Raw genomic sequence first — 24,216 nt, forward strand, 5'->3', positions numbered from 1 at the left:
GTCAGCAGCAGCAAGTTGATTTAAGATTTTTAATAGGCTGAAATGATTTAAAATTTGCTGACAGTACACCTTTTTTATTTATATAAATATATAATAGTGAAATTTGAAATAATTGCATTCCTTGTTAATTTTATTTTATAGGTGTCATTGATGGCTATGCAGATGAGAAAACACTTTTTGAAAGGCAAATTCAGGAGAAAACTGATATAATAGATCGTCTTGAGCAGGAGTTGTTATGTGCAGGTAATAGATTACAAGAACTAGAAGCAGAGCAACAGCAGATCCAAGAAGAAAGAGAATTACTGTCGAGGCAGAAGGAGGCTATGAAAGCAGGGGCAGGCCCTGTTGAACAACGTACGTATTTCTCGACTTTATATGAAACATTCCTTAAAAGTTCAGGATGACTTCTTTTTCCCCTTTCAGTGCCATTATTTATGTTTTATATAAGGATTGAAAAATAATAAGAAAATCTACCTTACTGGTAATTGTCTTATCAGCCAACCATGTGAAATCAGGTTTGGTTTTTTTTTTTTTTCTTTGGCATATATTAACAGGGAAGATAATTCTTTGTTTCTCCTCAAACCTCTGCCTAAAGAGAAAGCTGGATATAATGAAGCGGGATTTTTTTTCTAAGTTGTATGAGATTTAGTTCTTTCAATTGCAGAAAGGCAGCAAAATGTATGCCTGGATTAACTAGCTAAGAGCACTTGATCATGCACTAATAGTGAGCAGACGGGGTGGATTTCAGCCTGCAAGGTAATAGATTGAAAAGGCTGTTAGAAGCAGGCTGACGTTTAGTTGAATATAAGCAGGAGTTCAAAGAATAAATAAGTTTACAGATAACCTCTAATCTTTTCTTAAGTGAGAAATTAGGTAATTAGTGGTTTAAAAAATAGGTGTCAGTCTTTGTAACAATGGAACTTTAAATCCTTTTAGTCATATCCTTTCACCTTTATATTATGACTCCCCTGGTAGCGCAGTTGGTAAAGAATCTGCCTGTAATGCAGGAGACCCCAGTTTGATTCCTGGATTGGGAAGATCCCCTGGAGAAGGGACGGCTACCCACTCCAGTATTCTGGCCTGGAGAACTCCATGGACTGTATAGTCCATGGGGTCGCAGAGTCAGACACGACTGAGTGACTTTCACTTTAACCTTTATGTTATACATGCAGTTAGAATTATAAATGTGTAGTTTTACTAATTAAATTTTATCAATTTAGAGATACAACATACATTCTTATAATATGGTGAAGCTTTTCTGGTTACTCAAATTTGTTTAACACGGGTTTAGGGTTGGCATTTTTCATGTGCAAAGTATGTGTATCATGCATGTAAAATATTCAAGGAATATGGCTACGTCTCAAAATGTAACCAGACAGTATGTTCAGCTTTTATTCCTAGTTGTTTTCTGTGTGTGTGTATGTATTACTCTGTTTTAGGAAATAGCTGACATGTAAATCACCATATTTTGTTGTGTGTGTGTGTGTTTTTTCCTAATAGGACTAGTAGATGCTGCAGTCGATGCAGCGCCTGGAGCAGGTGTGTTTACACAGTTGCATGGCCATTGGGTGACCCTTGGATTTTTCAGTCAACTAACATATATCTAATTTTGCTGCTATGTTCATACTTACACGTTTTTCTCTTTAACAACAAAAAGACTTTTACAATAAAAATTTGGAATTAAAAACTGAGATTCATAGTGACCATCATCGTATTATTCCCACAGAGCTTAAGACTATTTCATGTTTGTCAAGAAAATGGATGAAATAGTGGTAGGCAATATAATATGAATTAAAACACTTTTTTTCTTTAATGAGTATATTAAGTTCTTACAACCTGTGACTTTTCACAGTACTCTTTTCTAAAGCAGTGTATAAGATGGTGGTATCAACAGGATCAATGAAATTTAGTGAAGAGACTTTCTGGTTGATTACTTTTTGGTTGTTTTAAAAGGAAAGCTGCTTTCTGTAGATTCCTAATCCTGAGTACAGTGTTGACAGACCAGTTAGTGTAAAGACTCTGGAGTTATATTCATTCCATTTTCTTCATTAGAGAATTGTTTTACTTTGCTATATAAAGTTTATTATTGTATGATTAATAATAATAATAGCTAACACTTATATGTAGTGCTTACCATAGTCTAGGCACTGTTTTTCACACATTGATGTATTAACTTATTTGATATATATTAACTTATTGTGGGGAAATAACTCAGAGATCAGTACTGTTACTAGTTCCCATTTGACATACAGGGAAATTGAAGGACATCATATTAAATATCACAAGTGGTCGAGTTAGGACGTTAACCCACAGTCTTTGCGCTTAAGCACCACACTGCCTCTCATACTTGTCAATTTTCCCTTGATACACATACATGTGAACATGTAAGACTAACTCAGGAATGTGGATCAAATAAGGAGTAAGACTAACAGGAAACTCTGATTCTGGTTATATTTCTTTTCTGTAACTCTTACTGACCTTGGTTAAAGATTGACAGTACTTGATTTTCGTGTGTGTTGTGTATGCATATAAAAATGACTTTACAGGTTTTGAATGGATTGATTTTTGCCTGAGGTGAGTTATTTCTGTGCTTTGAATTTGGTTAGATTTTGCTTGTTTCCTTGTAGTGAAAGTGGACTTTGAGGGGGTCATTTGCTGTGTTCTTTTCACAAAAATACTGTTTTTATTGATAGGACATAATTCTTTTTGTTAATTCTGTATGATTTTATTGATACTAGCTTGCTTACTTATATAAGAATATGTTATTTTGATATTTTCACATGAGTATTTTCCTTTTTTACCTGTTTTTGAAATAAAACTCAGCCCCTTAATTTCATGAAGTTAAAATATGAACACAGTTATGAGTGATTTCCCTATCACAACATCATTAATTGTGACTTAATGTAGTATATTTTTGCATTCATGAACAGAATTACTACAGGAGACAGAAAAACTGATGAAGGAAAAACTAGAGGTACAGTGTCAAGCTGAGAAAGTGCGTGATGACCTTCAAAAACAAGTGAAAGCTCTAGAAATAGATGTTGAAGAACAAGTCAGTAGATTTATAGAACTGGAACAGGAAAAAAATGCTGAACTAATGGATTTAAGACAACAAAACCAAGCACTGGAAAAGCAGTTAGAAAAAATGAGAAAATTTTTAGATGTAAGTATTCTCAACTTTAATAATTTTTTCATTGGAATGCTACTTGCTACTGTACTATGTTGTGGATTTTAAATTATGAAAAGACTTAAATTCCAATATTTTTATCTATTTGTGTCATGTACTAATTAATTGAAAAGTATTATTTCAATTAAAAATTTTTATTATGCAGCTTTCAGAATTAAAAGCAGTACAAACAGATTATGAATAAGCTCTACCAGTTAGCCTTTCCAGATTCATAGTTAAGAAACTTGTCCTAGTCTTTTTCTTAACCAGTAGTCAGAGCAAGTAAGGATCCTAAGAGCTAATTGTCCACCATGTCACCCATAAAACGTATACACACAAGTAACAGTGTGCCCTGGAAGCAGAGAACTGCAGCTAATTCATGCTGTCATTACTGTCTTCCAAAAAAGATGTTAAATCTCTAATTTCATGTGGATTTTCTTCTTTGGAGTTTCATTTAAGTTTTATGTTATCTTCACAGATCAGAGAATCAGATTCTAACACACTTTGTAATTTTAGGTATTAAAAAAAACCTAGATTAAAATGAAAAAAATGTATCTACAACACAATTTGTTCTACTTATTTTGCTTAAATAGTGGGAGTCCTCCTTTGTTCCAAAAAAGTAAATTCATTTTAAGGAGACCATTTTAATTTCATTTTGTATTTAACATTACTTGAACTTTTTAAAATGTTGTGCTTCAGATAACGTTTAAGTGCTTACATTTTTGCTGAAGAGCCCTAGGTTATGTATCATACGGCAAGAGGCCTACTAGGCTATGTGCCACGCAAAAGTATTATCTTTTTAAGCCTTTTTGCTTTGGAGCCTTTCTTTGATCATCAGTTGTTCATCTTCAGACAGACAACTGTGCCTACAATTAAAGGGAAGTAAGGGAAATAATAACTTCAATAAATATTATTTGTTCAGTTACTATCGTTATTAAACTTTAGGAACAAGCTGTTGATAGAGAACACGAGAGAGATGTATTCCAACAGGAAATACAGAAACTAGAACAACAGCTTAAGGCCGTGCCTCGATTCCAGCCTAGCAGTGAGCACCAGACTAGAGAGGTAATGTTTTTATTGCTATTGTCTTCCATACATTAATTTGGTATGTTATGTATAAAATAAGATTCGTATCTTAAAAAACTTGAATTCTTTCTATTGTATATCAGTTTTCAAAATCAGAAACTTAAATATTCAACATGAGAAGGTAAAGATACCAAAGAAGTATAAAATACCTATAACTCATTGTCATAAAATGTTATCTACAGTCTTTTTAACAAAAGGTATCTTTAAAAACAAAAGACCAGAAGGAATCTGATGTAGAAAAGCGTTACCTACTGGAGCAGTAGAAAAGTTAGCAATCCCCACAGAGTTTATAGTCATTCATCGTGTTCCTGACATATTACACAGTAAAATAGCTGTGTGTTTGTTGAATCTCAAAAGAATAATTAAGCTCTAGAACTTAGTCATTTCCTACTAATTGTTTCCTTATATTTAAAAAGGGTGATCTGCCTCATTCATAAAACTTTAGGAAACTAACACGAAAGTATGTGTTTGATTTTCTTCCAAAACTTGGTGATCCATTTGTTTTCTCCTTATTTAGCAAGATCTGATTCTCTAGGTTCTGATTTTCTCAGCATCAAAAAAAAAAAAAAATCTCGTTGCTAACAGTACACTGAGCCATTTTGCTGTACCTGCTTTATTGTCTCCTTTAACCTTACTTCAGTTCTTAGTGCACCTTTTTTGTTCAAAGCTTCTCCTCAGGCTTTATTACTGTCCTTTCTCAACCTCTACTTTTAGGTAAGCTAGCATTTCTTTTAATGTTTTAAGGAAGATGTGCCATTTTTAGATAATTTCCTCCAAGAATCTCACTGAAATAAGGTAGAGTTTTTTTTTCCTTACCATCATATTTCTTTTTTTAACAAGCTTTCTCTCTTCATTTGACCAGAACTAATTTCACAAGCTATCTTATTGATCTTTCCTATATCCTTCCATCTGCTTCTTATCCGAATCACTTTTTCAGGGTACACGGATCCCTCGCACTGCCTGGCATCCTGATCTCTCTGGTGGAATCTGATCTCTCTGGTGGCTGGTGGAATGTGTGGGCTGAAAAGCTTTTTTCCAAATAACTGTATTAAAGGTCCCTAGTTCCCTTCTGTCCCTATGGTATTTTTGAACCACTGTATTATTATATGTGTTGATAAACCATTGGTGGAAAGAAAAGTATAATCCATGAAGTTTTTTTTAGGTCATTGTATCTCACATATGAATATAAGTACTGTGTAAACTTGTTTTCTTTATTAGGTTTTAGTGTGGTTGTGCTATTAGAGCTTGTAATTCAACATTATTTAAAAATGCATTTATTTTTTCCTCTTAGCTAGAGAAAACCTCAGTCTTAATAGAACTCTCTTAAAAGAGTTGGTGAAAGCAATATTATTTCTCTTTAGTGCTGCTTGGATACATCAACTCAGAAAATGTTGCTATAGTTGGAGATGATAGTGCCATCCTTATCAAAAATAAAATTAGGCATAGTATCTAAAAAGAAATTGAAAGGAGGATAGATTACTAACATGCTTACATATTTTAACATTACAGTTTTTGCTTATTATATTTCCAGGTTGAGCAGTTAACAAATCATCTGAAAGAAAAAACAGACAAGTGCAGTGAGCTTTTGCTGTCTAAAGAGCAGCTTCAGAGGGATATACAGGAGCGGAATGAAGAAATTGAGAAACTGGAGTTCAGAGTAAGAGAGCTGGAGCAAGCCTTACTCCTTAGTGCAGACACTTTTCAAAAGGTATGACATTTTCTTTGGGTTAATTTTATCAAATGTTTTAGTACCGATTACACTTAGTTACATGAACAGCAGTTTATTTACATAAAAAAATTACTAAGGACTCTGTTGATATTGCATAATGTATCTGTATGTCTTCATTGACATCATAACCGTTTATGTTTATTCTTTTCTCCAAATATCCCTTGCATACTGGGTCCTGATTAAGAAAGATTAATTAAGCCAGAAGATTTAATTACTCTTTTAAGCATTAATAAGATTCTAAAATAACAGCCAAGTGAAAATCTGTAGGCACCAATTCAAGCTGATGCTGTGCCCCAGGCTAAGAAGCAGTGAGATCTGTTCCTATTATGCTAAAGAAAAGCAGGATAAGGAAATTTGGGAGGGGAGGAGATGAGGGGATAGCCTTCATTTTACCTGAGAAATGAATTTTAAGATTGTCAGGCATTCTTGTTTTAATTTATATAAAGTGCATTCAAGAGTAAATGTTGTAACTTTTGATTATTCACTAATGTAGGCTACTTCTAATTCAAGAAATAGAATTGCTCCTTCCCCAATTAAAATGGATAATCAGGATTTAATGTCTGAAATTTTGAGAAAATTTTTATGTATTTAAAGGTAGAGGACCGAAAACAGTTTGGAGCTGTAGAAGCTAAAGCAGAATTGTCTCTAGAGATACAATTGCAGGCAGAGCGAGATGCCATAGACAGAAAGGAAAAAGAGGTAAGTTTATTTTTAATGACAAAATGTGGCTTGAATTACTTTAGAAAATTTAATTTAATTAGAATAGTATGGTGTGAAGCCAAAGTATAGACTGTTTCTTAGCTCATTGCCTAAGTTGACATTGAAGACAGTAAACATTTGAACCAGTAAACTGGAATGAAGAGGAGGGGACAAGTAGCCTTGACAGAGGAGGGAGTTTTGAGTACAACAAGGTGGCCAGTTTGGTAGGTATGAATTAAATGAAGACGAGAGTAGAGAGAGATACTAGTGTTGGGACACAAGGAAGTGTCTTCCTCCTGGCCTTGCCATAGACTTTGAATTATTGCCACTTTCCTGTGGAGTTTGTCTTTTCTAAAGTTTTATTTCCATGGGAGATAATAGTGCCTTTTTATAGTATACTAATAAACACGTTCTTAATTCTATAAAGTTCTTCTGTGTTTTTTGCTCCCTCCCTCCCCCTACCCCGAGAAAACCAGAAGATGCACTTTTAAAACAGCTGTCATTTTCAAGTCCTAATTATTTAATCCTTTGTCCATCATCAGTTTTTCTCTAGCATATTGTACCTTGCTATATAGCTATAGCATATCATTTTAAATGTTTCAGAAGTTTCGGTTACATTTTTATCTCTTTCCATATAATTTTCTCAGAACATTTGATGTGTATTTATTGAGTGTAAACAGTTTATAAATGTTAATGAGTACTTTGCAAAAAAGAAGATTGATTTAGATGTCACCTAAAATTATAGCTCAGAGAACTTGTAGTTTAGAGAAGAAAAAAGTCATCTAAATAAATAATGGAAATGATTATTTTCATGAAAATTATTATTTTCTCATTATCTCATAGCACTAACTAATGTTTATCTAAGAGATTCTTATTTTTTTTTGGCTTTTATGTGAGTGACTGGGGACACTTGTTGACATATAACCACTTTTGTTATGTGTGCTTCAAAAAGAATTAACATTTAAAGATTTCTCTTACACTAAATAATCAAATAGATGATCTGCTTTCTAAAAAGATGGGACTCCAAAACTGGTCACAAAGGCAGAGGTAATTGATTAAATATAGTAAGATTTTATATTGTCATTTGAATTTTATTTAACACTACTTAACTGCTTCATTTCTTGAAGTAAGGATCCAATAACTGTCTCCTACTTACTTAGAATTATATTTGTTGGAATTACGAGAGACCTTAGAGAGCTTGTAACAACTAGCTACCAGTCTTTACAGCTGAAACAGAGCCAACCCTGTTGAATGAGTAAAGAATTAAGTTGACAGCTAACCTTGATCCACTCCAGTGCTCTTGCCTGGGGAATCCCATGGGCAGCGGAGCTGGCGGGCGACAGTCCATGGGGTCACAGAGAGGTGGACATAAGTTAGCGACTAAACAACAAACTTGGTCTGCTGATTTTGAAGAACAGTGACAAGTGTTCTCTCAGAACCCAGTCACTCAGTAACTGGAGACTGAAAGATAGGGATGTGAAATTGAAACATATCTTTTAATGAAAATAACTTCTTAAGCATTCTCTCCTGCACTAGACAAATGTTTTCAGACATCTGACAGTATAAACATAAGATGTCTATGTGTCGTTATATTTGAGATACTTCCTACTACTCTCATAGCCTAACTGTGTGTACAGCTTTTTAAGAAGTTTATTACAATATTTAGAAATGCAGAGTGAAAGAAAAGAAAACCTTAGAAAATAAGGGTTTCAGGCTGTATAAGAGAAGGAGAATAATGTGGAGAGCAATAGAAGAATTTCTTTAAGAAAAAGATGCTTTCAATAGGATAGGGTTTAAATAGAGCGACTTAGCAGCAGCAGCAGTGAGATCTAACTTACAAATGACAATAATAAATAATAGTAGTTAACTTTGCTGAGGTCTGTGCTAGAAAGTGGTCGGTATTTTAATTAATGCCTTGTGTTGTTAACCTTACACTCTCCCTGAGGATAGGTTCTTTTGGAGTTTCCACTTTATTCTTGAGCAAACCAAATCTTAATAAAGGTTAAGGAACTTGCCCATGGTCTGTACACAGTAAGCGGCTGAACAAGAATTCCTCCTCGATTTCTCTGATTCTGGAGCTTTGTGATGCTTTACTGTCAAAACATCCGGGCATGTTTTGCCTTGCTGATGAGAAATTATCATAGCCAGTCATGCAGTATTTATTGAATTGCCATGTGTAGAGCACCACTGCCCAATTTTAAAACCAGCACCAATCTCAAGAAATCTTCTGTCTAATTAGGATATATATATATGTATGTGTGTGCTGGACTGTGATAAGTTGCTTGTCGTGTCCGACTCTTTGTGACCCCATGGACTGTAGCCCACCAGGCTCCTCTGTCCACGGAATTCTCTAGACAAGAATACTGGAGTGGGTTGCCATGCCCTTCTCCAGGGGATCTTCCAGACCCAGGGATCTAACCTGTATCTCTTACGTTTCCTGCATTGGCAGGAGGGTTCTTTACCACTAGTGCCACCTGGGAAGCGTGTGTGTGTGTACATGTGTGCATGTGTGTGTGTAGCCCATGTGTGTGTGTACACATTTAACACCCGTGTGTGTGTGTACACATTTAATGCCCGTGTGTGTGTACATATTTGAAAGAAAAAAATTCTTAAAACACAAATAGGTGCTGATTAATGTAGTCCAGACAATCTAGATATCATTTGATAGCTAAATTAAACAAGGTTAAACCAAAAAGCTGCCATTCTGTTTTTAAACCTTAATAATATTTTTCTGGTTGTTGGTTATCATAGCCTCAGAAAAAAGACAGCCAGGGACTGAAACTGAAGTCTGGCTAAGAAGAAAAAAGAATGCCTCACGGTGTCATTTTGGGAATTGAAGTCTATATTTTGATGCCTGAAGTTCAGCTGCTTATGATGGGGATGTTAGTGCTTTAGATGAGTGCTTTTGAAACTTGAATGCGCTATGAATCCCCTTAGGGGTCATTTTAAAATGAAGACTGATTCAGTGGGCCCAGGGTGAGGCTTGAGAATCTGCTTCAAACATGTTCCCATGTGATGCTAGTTCTCCTCCCGGGACTATGCTTTGAATATTAAGGCTAAGAATTTGACCGTAAACTGTTTTACCAAAAAAGAAAATAAGTATCAGGTGAGACAGGCAATTAGGGCAGCAATTTTGAGCTTAAATATCTGTGTGTGTGTTGAAATAATACCTTGTCACCAAAAGTAATCATAGAAGAAGTGTAAATGTCACCTGTTAGGTAACTTTGAAGAAGATATAATCATCACAGTTTTCAGGAGACTAACCTGATAATTATATGTGTGCAACTACTAACTATATTTCAGGTGTTATTACTGAGTTTAATACCAGTATTAAAATTATTTAAATGTAAGTCTTAGGCATTAGTTATTAGAGGTAGGATAAATAATGGTTAAGAATGTCAGGTTCCAGAGGTAAACTCTTCAGGTTCAAAAGTGACTTCCACATACTAGCCCTGTGACTGCAGAACAAGGGACTCCTGTCTCAGTGACTCCCTTCCTCATCTCTGAAATGGAGATAATCCTAGTAAAGATGTATAAAGTCATTACAGGGCTTTTAAAAAATAATACATATAAAGCATATTATGCAGTGTCTTAACAGTAAATTGCCTGTAAGCGTCAGTTGCTCGGTCATGTCCAACTCTTTGCAACCCCATGGGCTATAGCCCGCCAGGGTCCTCTGTCCATGGAATTCTCCAGGCAAGAATATGAAGCTGGTTTCCATTCCTTTCTTCGGGGGTCTTCCCAGGCCAGGAATCAAACCTGAGTCTCCTGCATTGCAGGCAGATTCTTTACCATCTGAGCCATCAGGGAAGCTATAAATGATGACTATTTATTACTAATATAAATATGATTTCTGTTACAGAAGTACTAGGTTAAATGATTTTGAAGGTCTTTGCTTTGCTAATACTAAGATAGAATTCTGACTACTTGTACTCCATCACTCTGTCGTGTCCGACCCTTTGTGACCCCATGAACTGTAGCTTTACAGGCTCCTCTGTCCATGGAATTCTCCAGGCAAGAATACTGGAGTGGTTGCCATTTCCTCCTCCATCTGACTACATGTTGGTGTGTAATCAGAATGTTCCCCCTTTCAGGTTCTAAGATAATAAATGATCTGTAAGTTTTCTCTGGGCCAGCTGCTACTAAATGCTGCCCTTGTATCTTAGGTTGGTTTTAATGCAGCAGTTTTGATCATTAGATAAATAAACATTTGAAAATCCATTCATTAAAAATGTACTAAGAACTTGCAAAGCACTGAGGTAAACAACTGTTCCTGTCCTCAAACAAGCCCAATTTTTAAAATAGAGTTAGCTCTTACTATTCACCATGAGTTTCAATCTCTATATAACTGTCAAGAGCAGTTGCTTTACCATTAGTGGTAATCTGCACTCAGAGCTGAATTTCAGTTGTCTTACATATAGGAACACTCTACTTTTCTCCTAAAATGGTTTTACTAACTTACGCTGTAAGTTTCTGTATGTCAGACCTAAGTGGTCTCTTGGTCTTAGAGTCTCCATCTGCTCCCTTCTCCCCAAATGAGGCATGTGGCTGCCAAACCTTTTATGGGGTTAAGTATTAATATGGACTAAATTGAGTTAGTCTCACTTGGTGGCTAAAATAACTGACTTAAATCTACAGCTTTCTTGAGCCTTTTTGATAGCAGTTAATTTAACATAAAATAAGATATAAAATGTGGATTCTTTCCCTTCCTCTCATGACTCTTATGCTTTATCAGAAGATAATATTTGGTAGGAAATGACTCCTTATAGCCTTCCTCTGAAGGACAGTTTGGGAAGGATAGTTTTAAAGTGTTTAGTTTGAAAATGTCTAGAAACCACGCAGTTTTATCTGGCTTAGAGAAACCCCTTTCCTTTATTTTCATGGCTCACCTGTCTTGAGCATGTATACTGTAGAGCTTAATCCAGCACTCTTCATTCTCTCTTGACAAATAAACATCTATATGAACAGTTGTTTTTCTCTTTCCCTTTGATAATTTTGGTATCAAAGATCACAAACTTGGAAGAGCAATTAGAACAGTTCAGAGAAGAACTGGAAAATAAGAATGAAGAAGTCCAGCAACTACATATGCAGTTAGAAATACAGAAAAAGGAATCTACTACCCGCCTACAAGAACTTGAACAAGAAAACAAATTATTTAAGGTAATTGCTCAAGGAAAAGTTTGCCTCTAAATAATTCATTGTTTTTGTCTTGTACAGTCATAGTATTAAGCATTTGCTAAATCCAACTGCTACATAGTATTTAACAGAGGAATAATAGCTGCAAATGGATTTGCATAGAATTTATCTTCAACCCAGCATAAACGTTTGAATTCATAAGATATGAAAAATTTTGGAGACCTTTATCAAAACATTTTAAGATTTATTAATTTACAATAATTATATAGTAGCTCTGAACGTTTTGGGTGCTGTAGCTTGGTAAGAGTTAATTGACAGAATGTTCTAAAGATCACATGTAATGCTCTATCCAACTGAAATGGTTATCTTTGTTCCTAGGATGAAATGGAGAAACTGGGATTTATCATAAAGGAATCTGATGCTATCTCTACTCAGGATCAACATGTACTGTTTGGGAGATTTGCTCAAATAATGCAAGAAAAAGAGGTAGAAATTGACCGATTGAATGAGCAAATTATGAAACTTCAGCATCAACTTAAAATGACAACAGATAACAAGGTACACTAACTTAAAATTACTATATGAAGCTGTTTAAATGAGAATTTTATTTTTATTGAAGTAGTTGATTTACACTGTGGTGTTAATTTCAGGTGTACCGCAAACGGATCCAGTTTTCTCCAGATTATTTTCCATTAAAAGTTATTACAAGATATTAAACAGAGTTCCCTCCATTATCCAGTGAACCTTTCATGCTTATCTTTTTTATGTATAGTAATTTGTGTTGCTGTGAACATTGGGGGGTGTGTATCTTTTCAAATTAGACTTCTTGCCTTTTCTGGATGTATGCCCAGGAGTAGGATTGCTGGATCATATAGTAGTTCTGTTTTCTGTTTTTTAAGGAACCTCCATACTGCTTTTCATAGTGGTTAAGCTAGAATTTTAAAGGACAAAATAGTTATTTTTCAGTTTCTTTTTGAATGTAAAAACCAAATAAAACCTAATTCTCTTTTATCCATTAATTTTAATTTGTTAAGACATATTAGTTTAACAAGCTATGTGTATTTGTATCCATTCCTAATATTGTCAAACATTTTTGATGTTTCATAGTCTCTGGTAACTCAGATTTCGTCATATCATTCTAACCAAAATACTAAAAACTTCAAAATTCTTCTATTATGTTTGAGTTTTTAAATCAGATAATGATATTTAAGCACTATCTGTTATAGACTTTTATTTCAATACTTTTCATCCTTTTCAATTAGAATGTATTGATACTGACAATTTTAGTTACAGGAAATCAGCTATTAAATGCATGAATTACTCTATATTTAATAATTTTCTGAAAGAAGTTCTAAATAAGGTCATTTTTGGTATGATGTGAGACTTGTGGTCTATATTAAAATTAATTCAGTATTTCTGAGAAGTATATTATTTTTGTGTATGTGATCAACACTTTAAGATATTGCCCTGATAAAATAAAATTCCCCAAATATAAATAAATAGTTATTACCTATGTTGCTTTTTTGTTAACTGATAGGTTATTGAAGAAAAAAATGAACTTATAAGGGATCTTGAAACCCAGATAGAATGTTTGTTGAGTGATCAAGAACGTGTGAAGAAAAATAGAGAAGAAGAAATTGAGCAGCTGAATGAAGTGATTGAAAAACTTCAACAGGAATTGGCAAATATTGAACAAAAGACATCAGTGGTTGCTAATTCTCTCCCAGAAGAAGCAGATAGTTTAAAACATCAGTTGGATATGGTAACAGCTGAAAAACTGGCTTTGGAACAGCAAGTAGAAAACACTAATGAAGAAATGGCCTTGACGAAAAATGCACTTAAAGAAACCAATTTAAAAATGAACCGACTAACAGAAGAATTACGCAACTTAAAGAGAGAACGTGAAAATATTGAAAAAATCCATAGCATACCGGAGAAAAGTGTTAACATGGCTGTAGATGACCTGAACAAAAACAACCCAGGGCTAGAAGTAGTCCTTCCTGAGGATGTTCTTCAGCCCCTAGAAAATCAGACTTACCTCAGTTCTTTTGAAGAAAACAGCAGAGTTTCCATAAGCAGCTTGGAAGCAAAGGTGCTTCAGCTCGAGAGCACTGTGCGTGCAAAGGACGTAGAACTTAGGCGGTGTCGCAGACAGATAGAGGACGTGCGGGAGCGAGGCCAGGCTGAGAAAGAGGTGCTGGAAAAGGAGATCGTAGACCTGCAGCGTGCACTTGAGGAGAAAGTTGCCGCTGCGCTTGTGAGTCAAGTTCAACTTGAAGCAGTTAAAGAATATGCAAAATTCTGGCAAGATAAACAATCAGCTTCATCAGAACCTGAAAGAACAGATATACAGAACATGACTCAACTAACAGAAAATGAAATGGAGTCAAATGTGTCCACACTTACCTTGAGGATATCAGAATTAGAAAGCCAGGTGGCTGAAATGCAGACTAGTTTGATTTTAGAAAAAGAACAGATAGAAATTGCAGAAAAAAATGCTCTGGAAAAAGAAAAGAAGCTACTAGAACTGCAGAAGCTATTGGAGCACAGTGAGATAAAACAGGGAGGCAAAGAAAGGGAAGGAAGCCCCCCAGGAGATTTTGAAGTTCTCAAGGTTAGTTTCTATTTGATGTTTTTCACTTAAATACCTTAAGAAACTCTTTTCCCTTTTCCTTAAACTTACTGCTAACTTATTAAATTCATACAATGTTCTTTATATATAGCAACTCCATATATAAAGGGTTTCTATAAAAAAAAAATTACCATTCTGTACGGTCATAATATTATCACTAGAATAATGGATACAAACTGTATTTTGTATAGTTTTAAAATCACAGTATTTATTTTACTGCTATAGTCATTATGAGCAGTCATAAGCAGAGCCGTCCCAAGAAACGTGGAAATGTTAAGTATGGCAAATGTCCCCTGGAACTTGTGTGGATTTTTTTCCTCTTTCTTCTAATATGCATGTTAAGTGTTATCATTCCTTTTTCACAATGAAAAATATCGGAATATATTAGTGTTCTAGTGCATTAATGTATGAGTGATAAATCATTTGCTTTTACAGATTCTGTACCTCTGTTAGATTTCATCCTTTCTTCTCTGAAAGTCTGTTTATGTAAAGTCCTGAAAGTGTAGGTATTTCTTAGCATAGGACAGATGTGAAAGGACTTTAATTTTCAGATTCTCACTTTATATATTTGTAATTTTGAGTAATATGTAGTCTTATCTGAACACCAGAAATTAACTGATATATTAGGTCCCTATGAATATTTATTTGTCAAAAAGTAGTAATTCTTTCCATTTACTAGGCTTTTTCCTTCTAGCTAACTGAAACTATATAAATTACTGTAAATAATATTTAAAATAGCAATGTGACTTTCCATATAATTAAAATATCTTAGTAAGATTTTATTATTTCCTCATATCTAAAAAAATCTTAGTAAACCACCTCATATCTTTTGAGGAGGGTGATATAAATATGAACAATTTTTGAATAGATAACTAAAATTATTTCATTAATTATAAATTTTTAAAGATATATTCTAATGACATGATTTACCTTTCATTCCCAGAAAAATCTTTCTTTTTGTGTGTGTGTACTGACTCAAGAATATAAAATGATGGCTCTGAAGAGTTTCCCTATTTGTTGAAAGAACATGGGTCATTTTAACCCCTTTAATCTGATAGGCAGTTGTTCCTGAAAATGCTTTATTGAGATTCAAGTACCTTGAATTTGGCTTTGTTTTTTGAAAATGACGTGTTTGTGTTTTCCACTACCATTCAGACAACTGCTGAGCTGTTTCATACCAATGAAGAAAATGGATTTTTTGGTCAGCTTGAGAGTGTTAGAGCGGAGTCAGCAGCTACCAAAGAAGAACTTGCCAGTTACAAAGAGAAAGCAGAAAAACTTCAAGAAGAGCTTTTGGTAAAATTAATAACATAGCTTCTGTTTCTACCTATTTTATTTCAAAGTGTATATTCTCTTAATATGAAAACAATTCTAGATCTATAACTTAACAGCTAGGAAAAAATCTTTCATAAGCTTGATGAAAAGTTATTATAAATTTCATTGCTCTCATCTTTCTTGTTTGGTTTTCTTTGGAATCTCTTTTAATCTTTTAATCTCTTAAAAGGGAGATGCTTTTAATCTTCTAGTCTAGTTAATGAAGAAGGAGAAAGATGGATGTTGACCCCTGAGAACCAAAAATATGAGTCTGATAAAATGATTTCACTTCTGTGTTAATCTGTGACTCTATGTATATGCAAATGTGTATGAAAACTCTGTTTCTGAAATGTTTTCCCTGTTATTCTGTGGAAAATGAGCATATTAGAATGAATTATACTCTCAACCCTAAATTCTGCATGTGATATTTTTACCTGAATGTTCTAAACTGTTGTTTTATGTTTTAGGTAAAAGAAACATATACAGCATTTCTCCAGAAAGATTTAAGCCAAGTTAGGGATCAACTCAAAAAGGCAGAAGCAAAATTATCCTGCTTCTCAGAAAGAGAAGATAATACTGAGGTACAGGAAGACAGAAAAGTCTTCACATTAGAGCCACTTCCTATAAAAGTGGGTCGAAGCTCCGCATCCCAGACAGATGGGACCCTCAAGGTCAGCAGCAGCAATCAGACTCCACAAGTTCTTGTTAGAAATGCAGGAATCCAGATTGACTTACAGAGGGAATGTTCATCAGAAGAAGTCACTGAAATAATTAATCAGTTTACTGAAAAGATTGAGCAGATGCAAGAACTACATGCTGCTGAAATTCTGGATATGGAATCCAGACACATTTCAGAAACTGAAGCCTTAAAGAGAGATCACTATGTCGCTGTCCAGTTACTGACAGAGGAATGTAGTACCTTGAAGGCGGTGATGCAGTGTCTGAGGTCTAGAGAGGTATCTGGTTTTCACAGTATTTTTTCAACATTCTGTGGTTTGTTTTTTCTTTTCAAAATCTTATGTTGTTAAGAGACAAATTTGGGGGCAATTTCTTCCTTATAATAAAACTATAATTTAAAATCTTTCTTTTGTTTGTAGTCAAATAATAATGTCCCATAAAGCTTCTATGCAGATTTAGAACCTGATGTTATCATTGCTTAATTTATTAATGTTTCTTATTATGGTAATATCCCCGAAGAAAAAAATTAAACCCTTACAGTAAACCATGGATAGTTTTATTTATTGTGAAAGGTGTGGACATACTTGTTTGACAGCATTACAAAAAAAGTAAAATGTTCATCGGACCTTTTTTTTAGTAAAGCAAAAAATGTTTTATTTCTTTTGTTTTCTCTGATTAGGGCTCCTCAATTCCTGATTTAACACATTCTGATGCTTACCAAACTAGAGAAATATGTTCCAGTGGTAAGTTATATAAACTTCTGGAATTTTTATAGTACTTACTTTAAAAAGAGTTTGTTTCACTTTGGTTCTCAACGGTTTTCTTTATTTTAGATTCTGGATCAGACTGGGGTCAGGGAATTTATCTTTCACAAAGTCAGGGATTTGACACAGCATCGGAAGGCCGAGGAGAAGAAGGTGAAAGTTCAGGAGATTCGTTTCCAAAGAAAATAAAGGTACTAGAAGACAGCCATCTTTCAGTAAAACTTAGCCAGCGTAGTTTCTATGTTGAACCATAATAGTTTATTAGAAGTTAGTATAGAAGATCTTACTATATTAAGATCTCTCTGAAGAGAGAATTTCATAGCTGGAAGGAAGCTTGCGGCTCTATTTAGTTTTATTTATGTATTTTACAGTTAATAAAGTAGAGTATATTTAATTGTATAAAGATTTTTAAAAATTTCTACTCCTAATATTTTTGTTTGCCAAATTATTAAAGCAGTCTCAAAGACTAGAACCTATCTTCTACAAATTTCTTTTGGTCAAATTAGTGCCTGATACTAAATCCACATTAGATAAATAGAAAGAACTTACAAGAGGAGAGCTACATAAGGGCATAGACAGTCTTCTGGGATTGGCTTACCCCTCCACAGGAAGAAAGCATTCAGTAATGGTGGGCTGGTGTTTTCTTGCTGTAGTGGCTTTTCTAAGTCTGTCTAACTGGGAGTTCTCTTTTCGTGTCTGACTTACAGCTTTTGAAAGTCTTCATTCTGGCTTCTGTGTTCTGGCTCCTAGGGCTTACTGAGAGCTGTCCATACTGAAGGCATGCAAGTGCTGTCTCTCACTGAGTCTCCCTGTAGTGACGGAGAAGACCATTCTGCTCAGCAGACCTCAGAGTCTTGGCTGGAAGAGAGAAGAGCTTACCTCAGTACCATCTCATCTCTTAAGGATTTAATTACCAAAATGCAAGTGCAAAGAGAAGCCAAGGTACTCAAAGACTATTGTGCATCTAAGTAGCTTTATATGATTTTTATCAGTAATAAGGCTCTTTGCCAAATTAACTTGTCTTGTATGATGTTTTTCACATAAATTTCTATGTATTGTTTAAATGCTCCAGGTTGCACACTTGAAAATAAATTTGTATCCTTTCAGGCTTCTGATGCTGATTTTGGTTAGCAGACAAATATCGTTTCTGGAACAGTTCTTAGCTTACTTGAAAACTAACATTTGTTTTTTTACTCTGCTAGGTTTATGATAGTTCCCAACCTCATGAGAGCTCCTCCGACTGGCGAGGTGAACTGCTGCTTGCTCTTCAGCGGGTCTTCTTAAAGGAGCGCAGTGCTTTACTGGCCGCATTTCAGACTGAGCTGACAGCTCTCGGTACAGGAGATGCGGGTGAATTACTAAACTGTTTGGAACAGAGAATACAAGAACAGGTATCAAAATGATACTGTAAAAAAACTTTAAAACAAAGAATGCTTTTTAATAGTAATGAGAAAATGAGTTATTTATTAGTTTTAGAGTAAGTCTTATGGTTAAAATTTTAACAGGAGCCACTAAGAATATTTAGGATAAAAAGTATTACTACAAATATTTTGTCTTATGTTAGAAAATAAGCAGGACTAAAAATTAATGAGTTAATCGTTGAATTTGGGAAGTTAGAAAAAGAGTAATAAAATAAGTCTAAAGAAAACAGAAAGAATAAAATACCATCAGTTCTCTTTATTTGCAGTAGTAAGATTGGTAAAGCTGTTGTGAATATTGAGCCATTGCCAGCAGGGGAAAGCCTGTGAGTCCCTGGTGGTGACATTTCTGTCAAACAGTCAATATATAATCTTATTTTATGTGCATTTCTATTTAAAGACACCCTATTGATTATGTATTGTTGAATCATTAACATTGAACTCATGGCCAGCTGCACTGTAACTTAAACCTAAACAAAACTTTTCTAACACATGCATTTTTTCTGTAATGTATCTTTCAGCCTTGTTAGGCATCCTGGACAGTAATACTTCGTGCCTGTGCTTGGGAACCATTTTAAACAGCAAAATCATCAATAAAAAGCACAAAAGTACCCAAAATATGGCACTAAATAGATGACAAAAGGATACTTGTTTATAGCATAAGAAATAAAAGATGGCAGAGTATCACCTTGCCCGATTTCCACTAGAAACGTGTGAATGTGGCAATTTAAGTTTCTTGCTGCTCTGTGCACATGTTTGAGAGTGACTGTTAAGAGCATCACAAGTATTGAATTTAGGGTCACAGATAAATTTTCATGAGTAGACAGATTCTTAAATATGTAATCCACAAATAATGAGCCTCAACTCTAATAAAGAAAAAAGAAATTAATGAAATGGATACACTGCTACAGTAGAGAGGATGAAAAGTTAAAAGTTGACTCTTTGAAAGGTAAATAAAATAGAGGCTTTTCTGGAGACTAAGTTAAGGAAAATGGTAAAACACCCTTTAAATTTTGGCCACAACATGAGGCATGTGGGATTTTAGTTCCCCCACCAGGGATCAGGGGGCTTGCCCAGTGGCTCAGCAGTTAAAGAATCCTGCAGTACAGGAGACGCAGGAGACGTGGGTTTGATCCCTGCATCGGGAAGACACCCCCTGGAGAAGGAGACCACAACCCCCTGTTCTAGTCTTGTCTGAAAATCCCACGGACAGAGGAGCCAGGTGGGCTGCAGTCCAGAGGGTCGCAGAGAGTCAGCTGGACACAGCTGAGCGACTAAGCACACAGGCGGAGCGCGGACCGACCCTGGGCAGTCTGCAGTGGGGTGCAGAGTCTTAAACACCGCACACCGGGAACGGCCCTGGTGTGATGTTAAAACCAGTTACTTACAGTAGCATCAGATGGACAAGTTCCTAAAAGTATGCATACTACTAAAACTGATAAAAAGTAGACAGTCTGAGTAGACCTATAACAAAGAGTTAAATTCCTAGTTTTAAAACTTTTCACAAAGTAGAGCTCAGGATTAGATGGCTCACAACTGAATTCTTCCAAATGTTGAAAGAAGTAATACTAGTTCTTCACAAACTCTTGCAAAATAAAAAAGGAATATTTGCCAGCTCATTCCGTGAGGCCAGTATTGCTCTAACTCTAAAACTGGACAGAAATATCCCAAGAAAAGACATCTACAAACCAAATACCTAATGAAAATAGAACAGTCAGTGGAAAAATGGACAGGTGTTAAAGTATGTGCTCATGAAAGAAATGAAGAGTATCCAATAAATATATGAAAAGATGCTCAAATAAAATGTGCTGTATTATTCATACCAGGGAATACTGTATGACACTGAAATGAGTGTGAAGTAGAGCTGAGTGTGTCAGCCAGGATGGTTCACCAGTGTACCCAGTGAAAAAAGCAAAAATGGGCACAGTATGATGCCATTTGTACACAGTTTTAAAACATGTAAGACAGAACTGTATATTTTTTAGGGGGTGTGTGTGTGTGTGTAATATATTATACAGAGTACATGAAAGTAACACCAGACTTAGAACCTAGTCATTTCTTGAGCAGATAGTGCAGGGGAGGGTGTGTCCATGGAGTTGTACCCGAGGGACTTCAGCTGTGTAGGGGCTATGCATGTTTATTATATTGCTCATCATATTTTATCGTGTGTTTAAAGATTTTTGAAATAAATGCAAAGACTAATAATCTGAAAAGTAAATCCTAATGATCAGGAAGAGAAAATTAATAACTTTTCCCAGAATTTTAGCATGTCATTCTTCTTCAGACTTCCTAGTTTTTAATGTTACTGTCTTTACAACCCCCTTGACTTTTTTTTTTTTTTTAAACAGGGTATTGAATATCAAGCAGCTATGGAATGCCTCCAGAAAGCAGACAGAAGGAGTTTGTTAGCTGAAATTCAAGCACTGCATGCTCAAATGAATATTAAGAAGACGACTCTGAAAAGAGAGCAAGAGATTGATCAGCCAAGCCAAGGTATGCTATACAACAGGCTCATATGGTGGCATAAATAGGTGAAAGAAACTGTTTCACTTTCTTTCCCTTGTTGTTACTCAGTTAAAACACATTTCTTCTTAGTCACATTTTTTCCTCATTCTCCTATCAGTATGTTAATCTGCATTAATTACTATAGGGATTAAAGAGGGATCCAGTTTGTTTTAAGATATATGTATAAAAGATAGATATACACACATGTATAATACTTAATATATTTTTTAGAATTGAAATATATTCGTTTACATTAGGGTTTTCTAGCCAGGCAAAAACTCATACTCAGCTTTGGGAATGAGATAAAAAATGCTCAGTTATGCTATGCCGTCTAAGCTTATTGCTCCATCTTAAAAAAAAAAAAGCAATAGTTCTTGAAATTGAGAGGAGGTGGTATTGGTGGATGCTAGGGGTAAAGAACCTGACTGCCAGTGCAGGAGACTTAAGAGACTCAGGTCAGTCCAGGGGTTGGGAAGATCCCCTGGAGGAGGGCATGGCAACCCACTCCAGTATTCTTCCTGGAGATTCCAATTGACAGAGGAGCCTGGCGGGCTACAGTTCATGAGGATGCAAAGAGTCAGACATGATTGAAGTGACTTGGCATGTGCGGCAGTGGTGGAAGCAAGGGGGTTATTGCTCAGTCGCAAGAGAAAAAAACGCTATGTGCGCCAAACAGGCTGGTAAGGACATGCTTTAAAATAGCACAGGACTTTGCTTTTATCTCCTATGGCTGAGTGAAGATTCCTCAGTTGTGTCCAACTCTTTGTACCCCACAGACTGTAGCCTGCCAGGCTCCTCTGTCCTTGGGATTCTCCAGGCAAGAATACTGGAGTGGGTAACTGTTCCCTTCTCCAGGGGATCTTCCCAACCCAGGGATTAAACCCAAGTCTTCCACATTGCAGGTGGATTCTTTACCATCTGAGCCAACAGGGAAGCCCTTTATCTTCTACAAAAGTTGAAATTGACTTTAGCTAGCTATGTGTGGAAAGAGAATGGTGGTAACTCTTACTGAATACTTTAATCCAAGAGACAGCAATTTTCTGACATATAAACAGATTGTTGTTATTTAGTCGCTGTCCAACTCTTTTGCGACCCAGTGTACTATAACCCACCAGGCTCCTCTGTCCATGGCATTCTCCAGACAAGAATATTGGGATGGGTTGCCATTTCCTTCTCCAGGGGATTTTCCCGACCCAGGGATCGAACCCACATCTCCTGCATTGGCAGGCAGATTCTTTACCACTGAATCACCTGAGAAGCCCATATAAACAGATATATTTAATTTTAATTTAAAATGAGCAGGCATTGCCTTGATCAGTTATTGCCTTGTTTAGTTATTAAGCTCCTTATCTTTGTTTTGAAGCTCTGTATGAGGATAACCTAAAAGAAAAAGAAATCCTCAATGGAAGCCCCATTTCTTTTTTAATACTTTTTTTGTATGTGCAAACTGTAACATGTATAGATAAGTGCAAAATGCAAAAATATGCAATATAAACACTATAATGAGTCCCTGAGGAAACCTCACCCGTATCAAGTATTCCAGAAGCCCGCTTCTGCTACTTGTAGTGATAAAGAACACGTGTTCCTCTGTGGTGCCCAGAGGTAACCATTATCCTGACTTTTTAACTGCCTGTTTATATGTTCCTAGACCACATAAGTTTAAGGTATTTCCTACTCTCAAACTTTATCACACTGATACATTTTGTGTCTTATCTCTTTCACCTCTCTATCACATTCTTCTGAGTTACTTTTATCTCTAGTTCATTCTTGTTACTATTCCCTTGTGTGACTACTTCACAGTTTATATCAATTTATATATTCATTCTGTGGTTAAACATTGAGGTTATTTCTACTTTCTAGCTGTTAAATTCAGTACTGTTCTGCACATGGTTATGCCATGTTTCTGATGCATTCTTGCATGAGTCTTCTGGGTACGTATATTGCTAGGTCATAGAATATATGTCTTCAGATTTATTAGATAATGCCAGACTCTTTACCAACATGGTCATATCAATTGTGTACTTTCTAGCAGTATATGAAAGTTCTGTTGCTCTACCTTTTTGCCAAAAGTTGATGATGTCAGCCCTTGATTGCCCATCTAGTGGGTATGCAGTGGATTGCTATTATGGTTTTAATTTACATTTCTCTAAGTTTGTCATATGATTACTGGCTAGCTGGATTTGTGCTATTGTGATATGCTTGTTCAAATCTTTTCTTCATTTTTCAAGAGGAGTATCTGTTCATTAGAGCTGATTTCTCTCAAAATCATTAAAAAATAAAGTGAAATCTGAATTTTCATCATATGTAGTGAGGATACATTTCTTTGTTTTCATTTTGGTTTAATATAAAGGTAGAAACACCTATACTTTTGCCTATTTTGAAATTTATATCAGTCTCACATTTGTCATTGAAAAGCTGAAGAATTTAAATATCTTAAAATATTTTCGATAAAATAGGTGTGATAAGGCCACAAATTAAATATATCCCTTATGTTTAGACATAGGATTAATTGAAGATTATTTTTGGAGAATTTATTGCTATTACTTCATTTAAATAAATAGGACCCCGTTGAAAGCTTAGTTACTATCCCATAGATACATATTTATAGATATAAATCCTGAGACTCTGCTCCCTAAGAAATAGTTTTGAAAGCTTAAATTAACGTGAATAGTCTAAAATCAATGTTATTCCTATCTCCTGACACCAGTAATATGACTTCTAATAGGAACTGATGAGCTTTGATAAAATTGTTCTAAGTTAAAAATACACTTAGGGTAGGGCTTCCCCTGTGCCTCAGTGGTAAGAAATCTGCCTGCCAGTGCAGGGAATGCAGGTTTGATCCCTGGTCCAGGAAGATCCCACGTGCCTCAGAGCAGCTGAGCCTGTGTGCTTTGGAGCCTGGGAGCACGGTGACTGAAGCCCACGAGCCTAGAGACCATGCTCTGCAACAAGACAGGCCACGGCAATGAGAAAGCCGAGCGCCACACCCAGAGAAAAGGGCCACCAGCAAGAGAGACCCCGCACAGCCAAAAGTAAAGAAAAATACATTTGTGGTAGAGCAAGAAACAGAAAAAAAATCACCCTGGAAT

The 24,216-nt window shown here is 35.4% G+C and overlaps 1 protein-coding gene across 9 annotated transcripts in view; it reads left to right on the forward strand.

Moving 5' to 3' along the window:
• Window positions 1–24,216, forward strand: part of AKAP9 (A-kinase anchoring protein 9) — a 162,655-nt gene that overhangs the window by 123,031 nt on the left and 15,408 nt on the right. For 5 of the 9 annotated variants that reach the window (XM_043462561.1, XM_043462563.1, XM_043462568.1 and 2 more), the window contains 16 exons: window positions 142–354; window positions 1,501–1,539; window positions 2,931–3,163; window positions 4,112–4,231; window positions 5,784–5,960; window positions 6,576–6,680; window positions 11,688–11,840; window positions 12,195–12,374; window positions 13,354–14,430; window positions 15,604–15,744; window positions 16,230–16,718; window positions 17,120–17,183; window positions 17,274–17,395; window positions 17,955–18,146; window positions 18,407–18,595; window positions 20,971–21,115. In XM_043462561.1, coding sequence (XP_043318496.1) covers window positions 142–354; window positions 1,501–1,539; window positions 2,931–3,163; window positions 4,112–4,231; window positions 5,784–5,960; window positions 6,576–6,680; window positions 11,688–11,840; window positions 12,195–12,374; window positions 13,354–14,430; window positions 15,604–15,744; window positions 16,230–16,718; window positions 17,120–17,183; window positions 17,274–17,395; window positions 17,955–18,146; window positions 18,407–18,595; window positions 20,971–21,115 — 3,639 coding nt within the window. The remainder of the gene's footprint in view (window positions 1–141; window positions 355–1,500; window positions 1,540–2,930; window positions 3,164–4,111; window positions 4,232–5,783; window positions 5,961–6,575; window positions 6,681–11,687; window positions 11,841–12,194; window positions 12,375–13,353; window positions 14,431–15,603; window positions 15,745–16,229; window positions 16,719–17,119; window positions 17,184–17,273; window positions 17,396–17,954; window positions 18,147–18,406; window positions 18,596–20,970; window positions 21,116–24,216) is intronic. The other 4 variants (XM_043462564.1, XM_043462565.1, XM_043462569.1 and 1 more) reach the window with 1 other exon arrangement.

This window comes from Cervus canadensis, chromosome 3, assembly GCF_019320065.1.
Source record: "Cervus canadensis isolate Bull #8, Minnesota chromosome 3, ASM1932006v1, whole genome shotgun sequence".
Taxonomy (NCBI): Eukaryota; Metazoa; Chordata; class Mammalia; order Artiodactyla; family Cervidae; genus Cervus; species Cervus canadensis.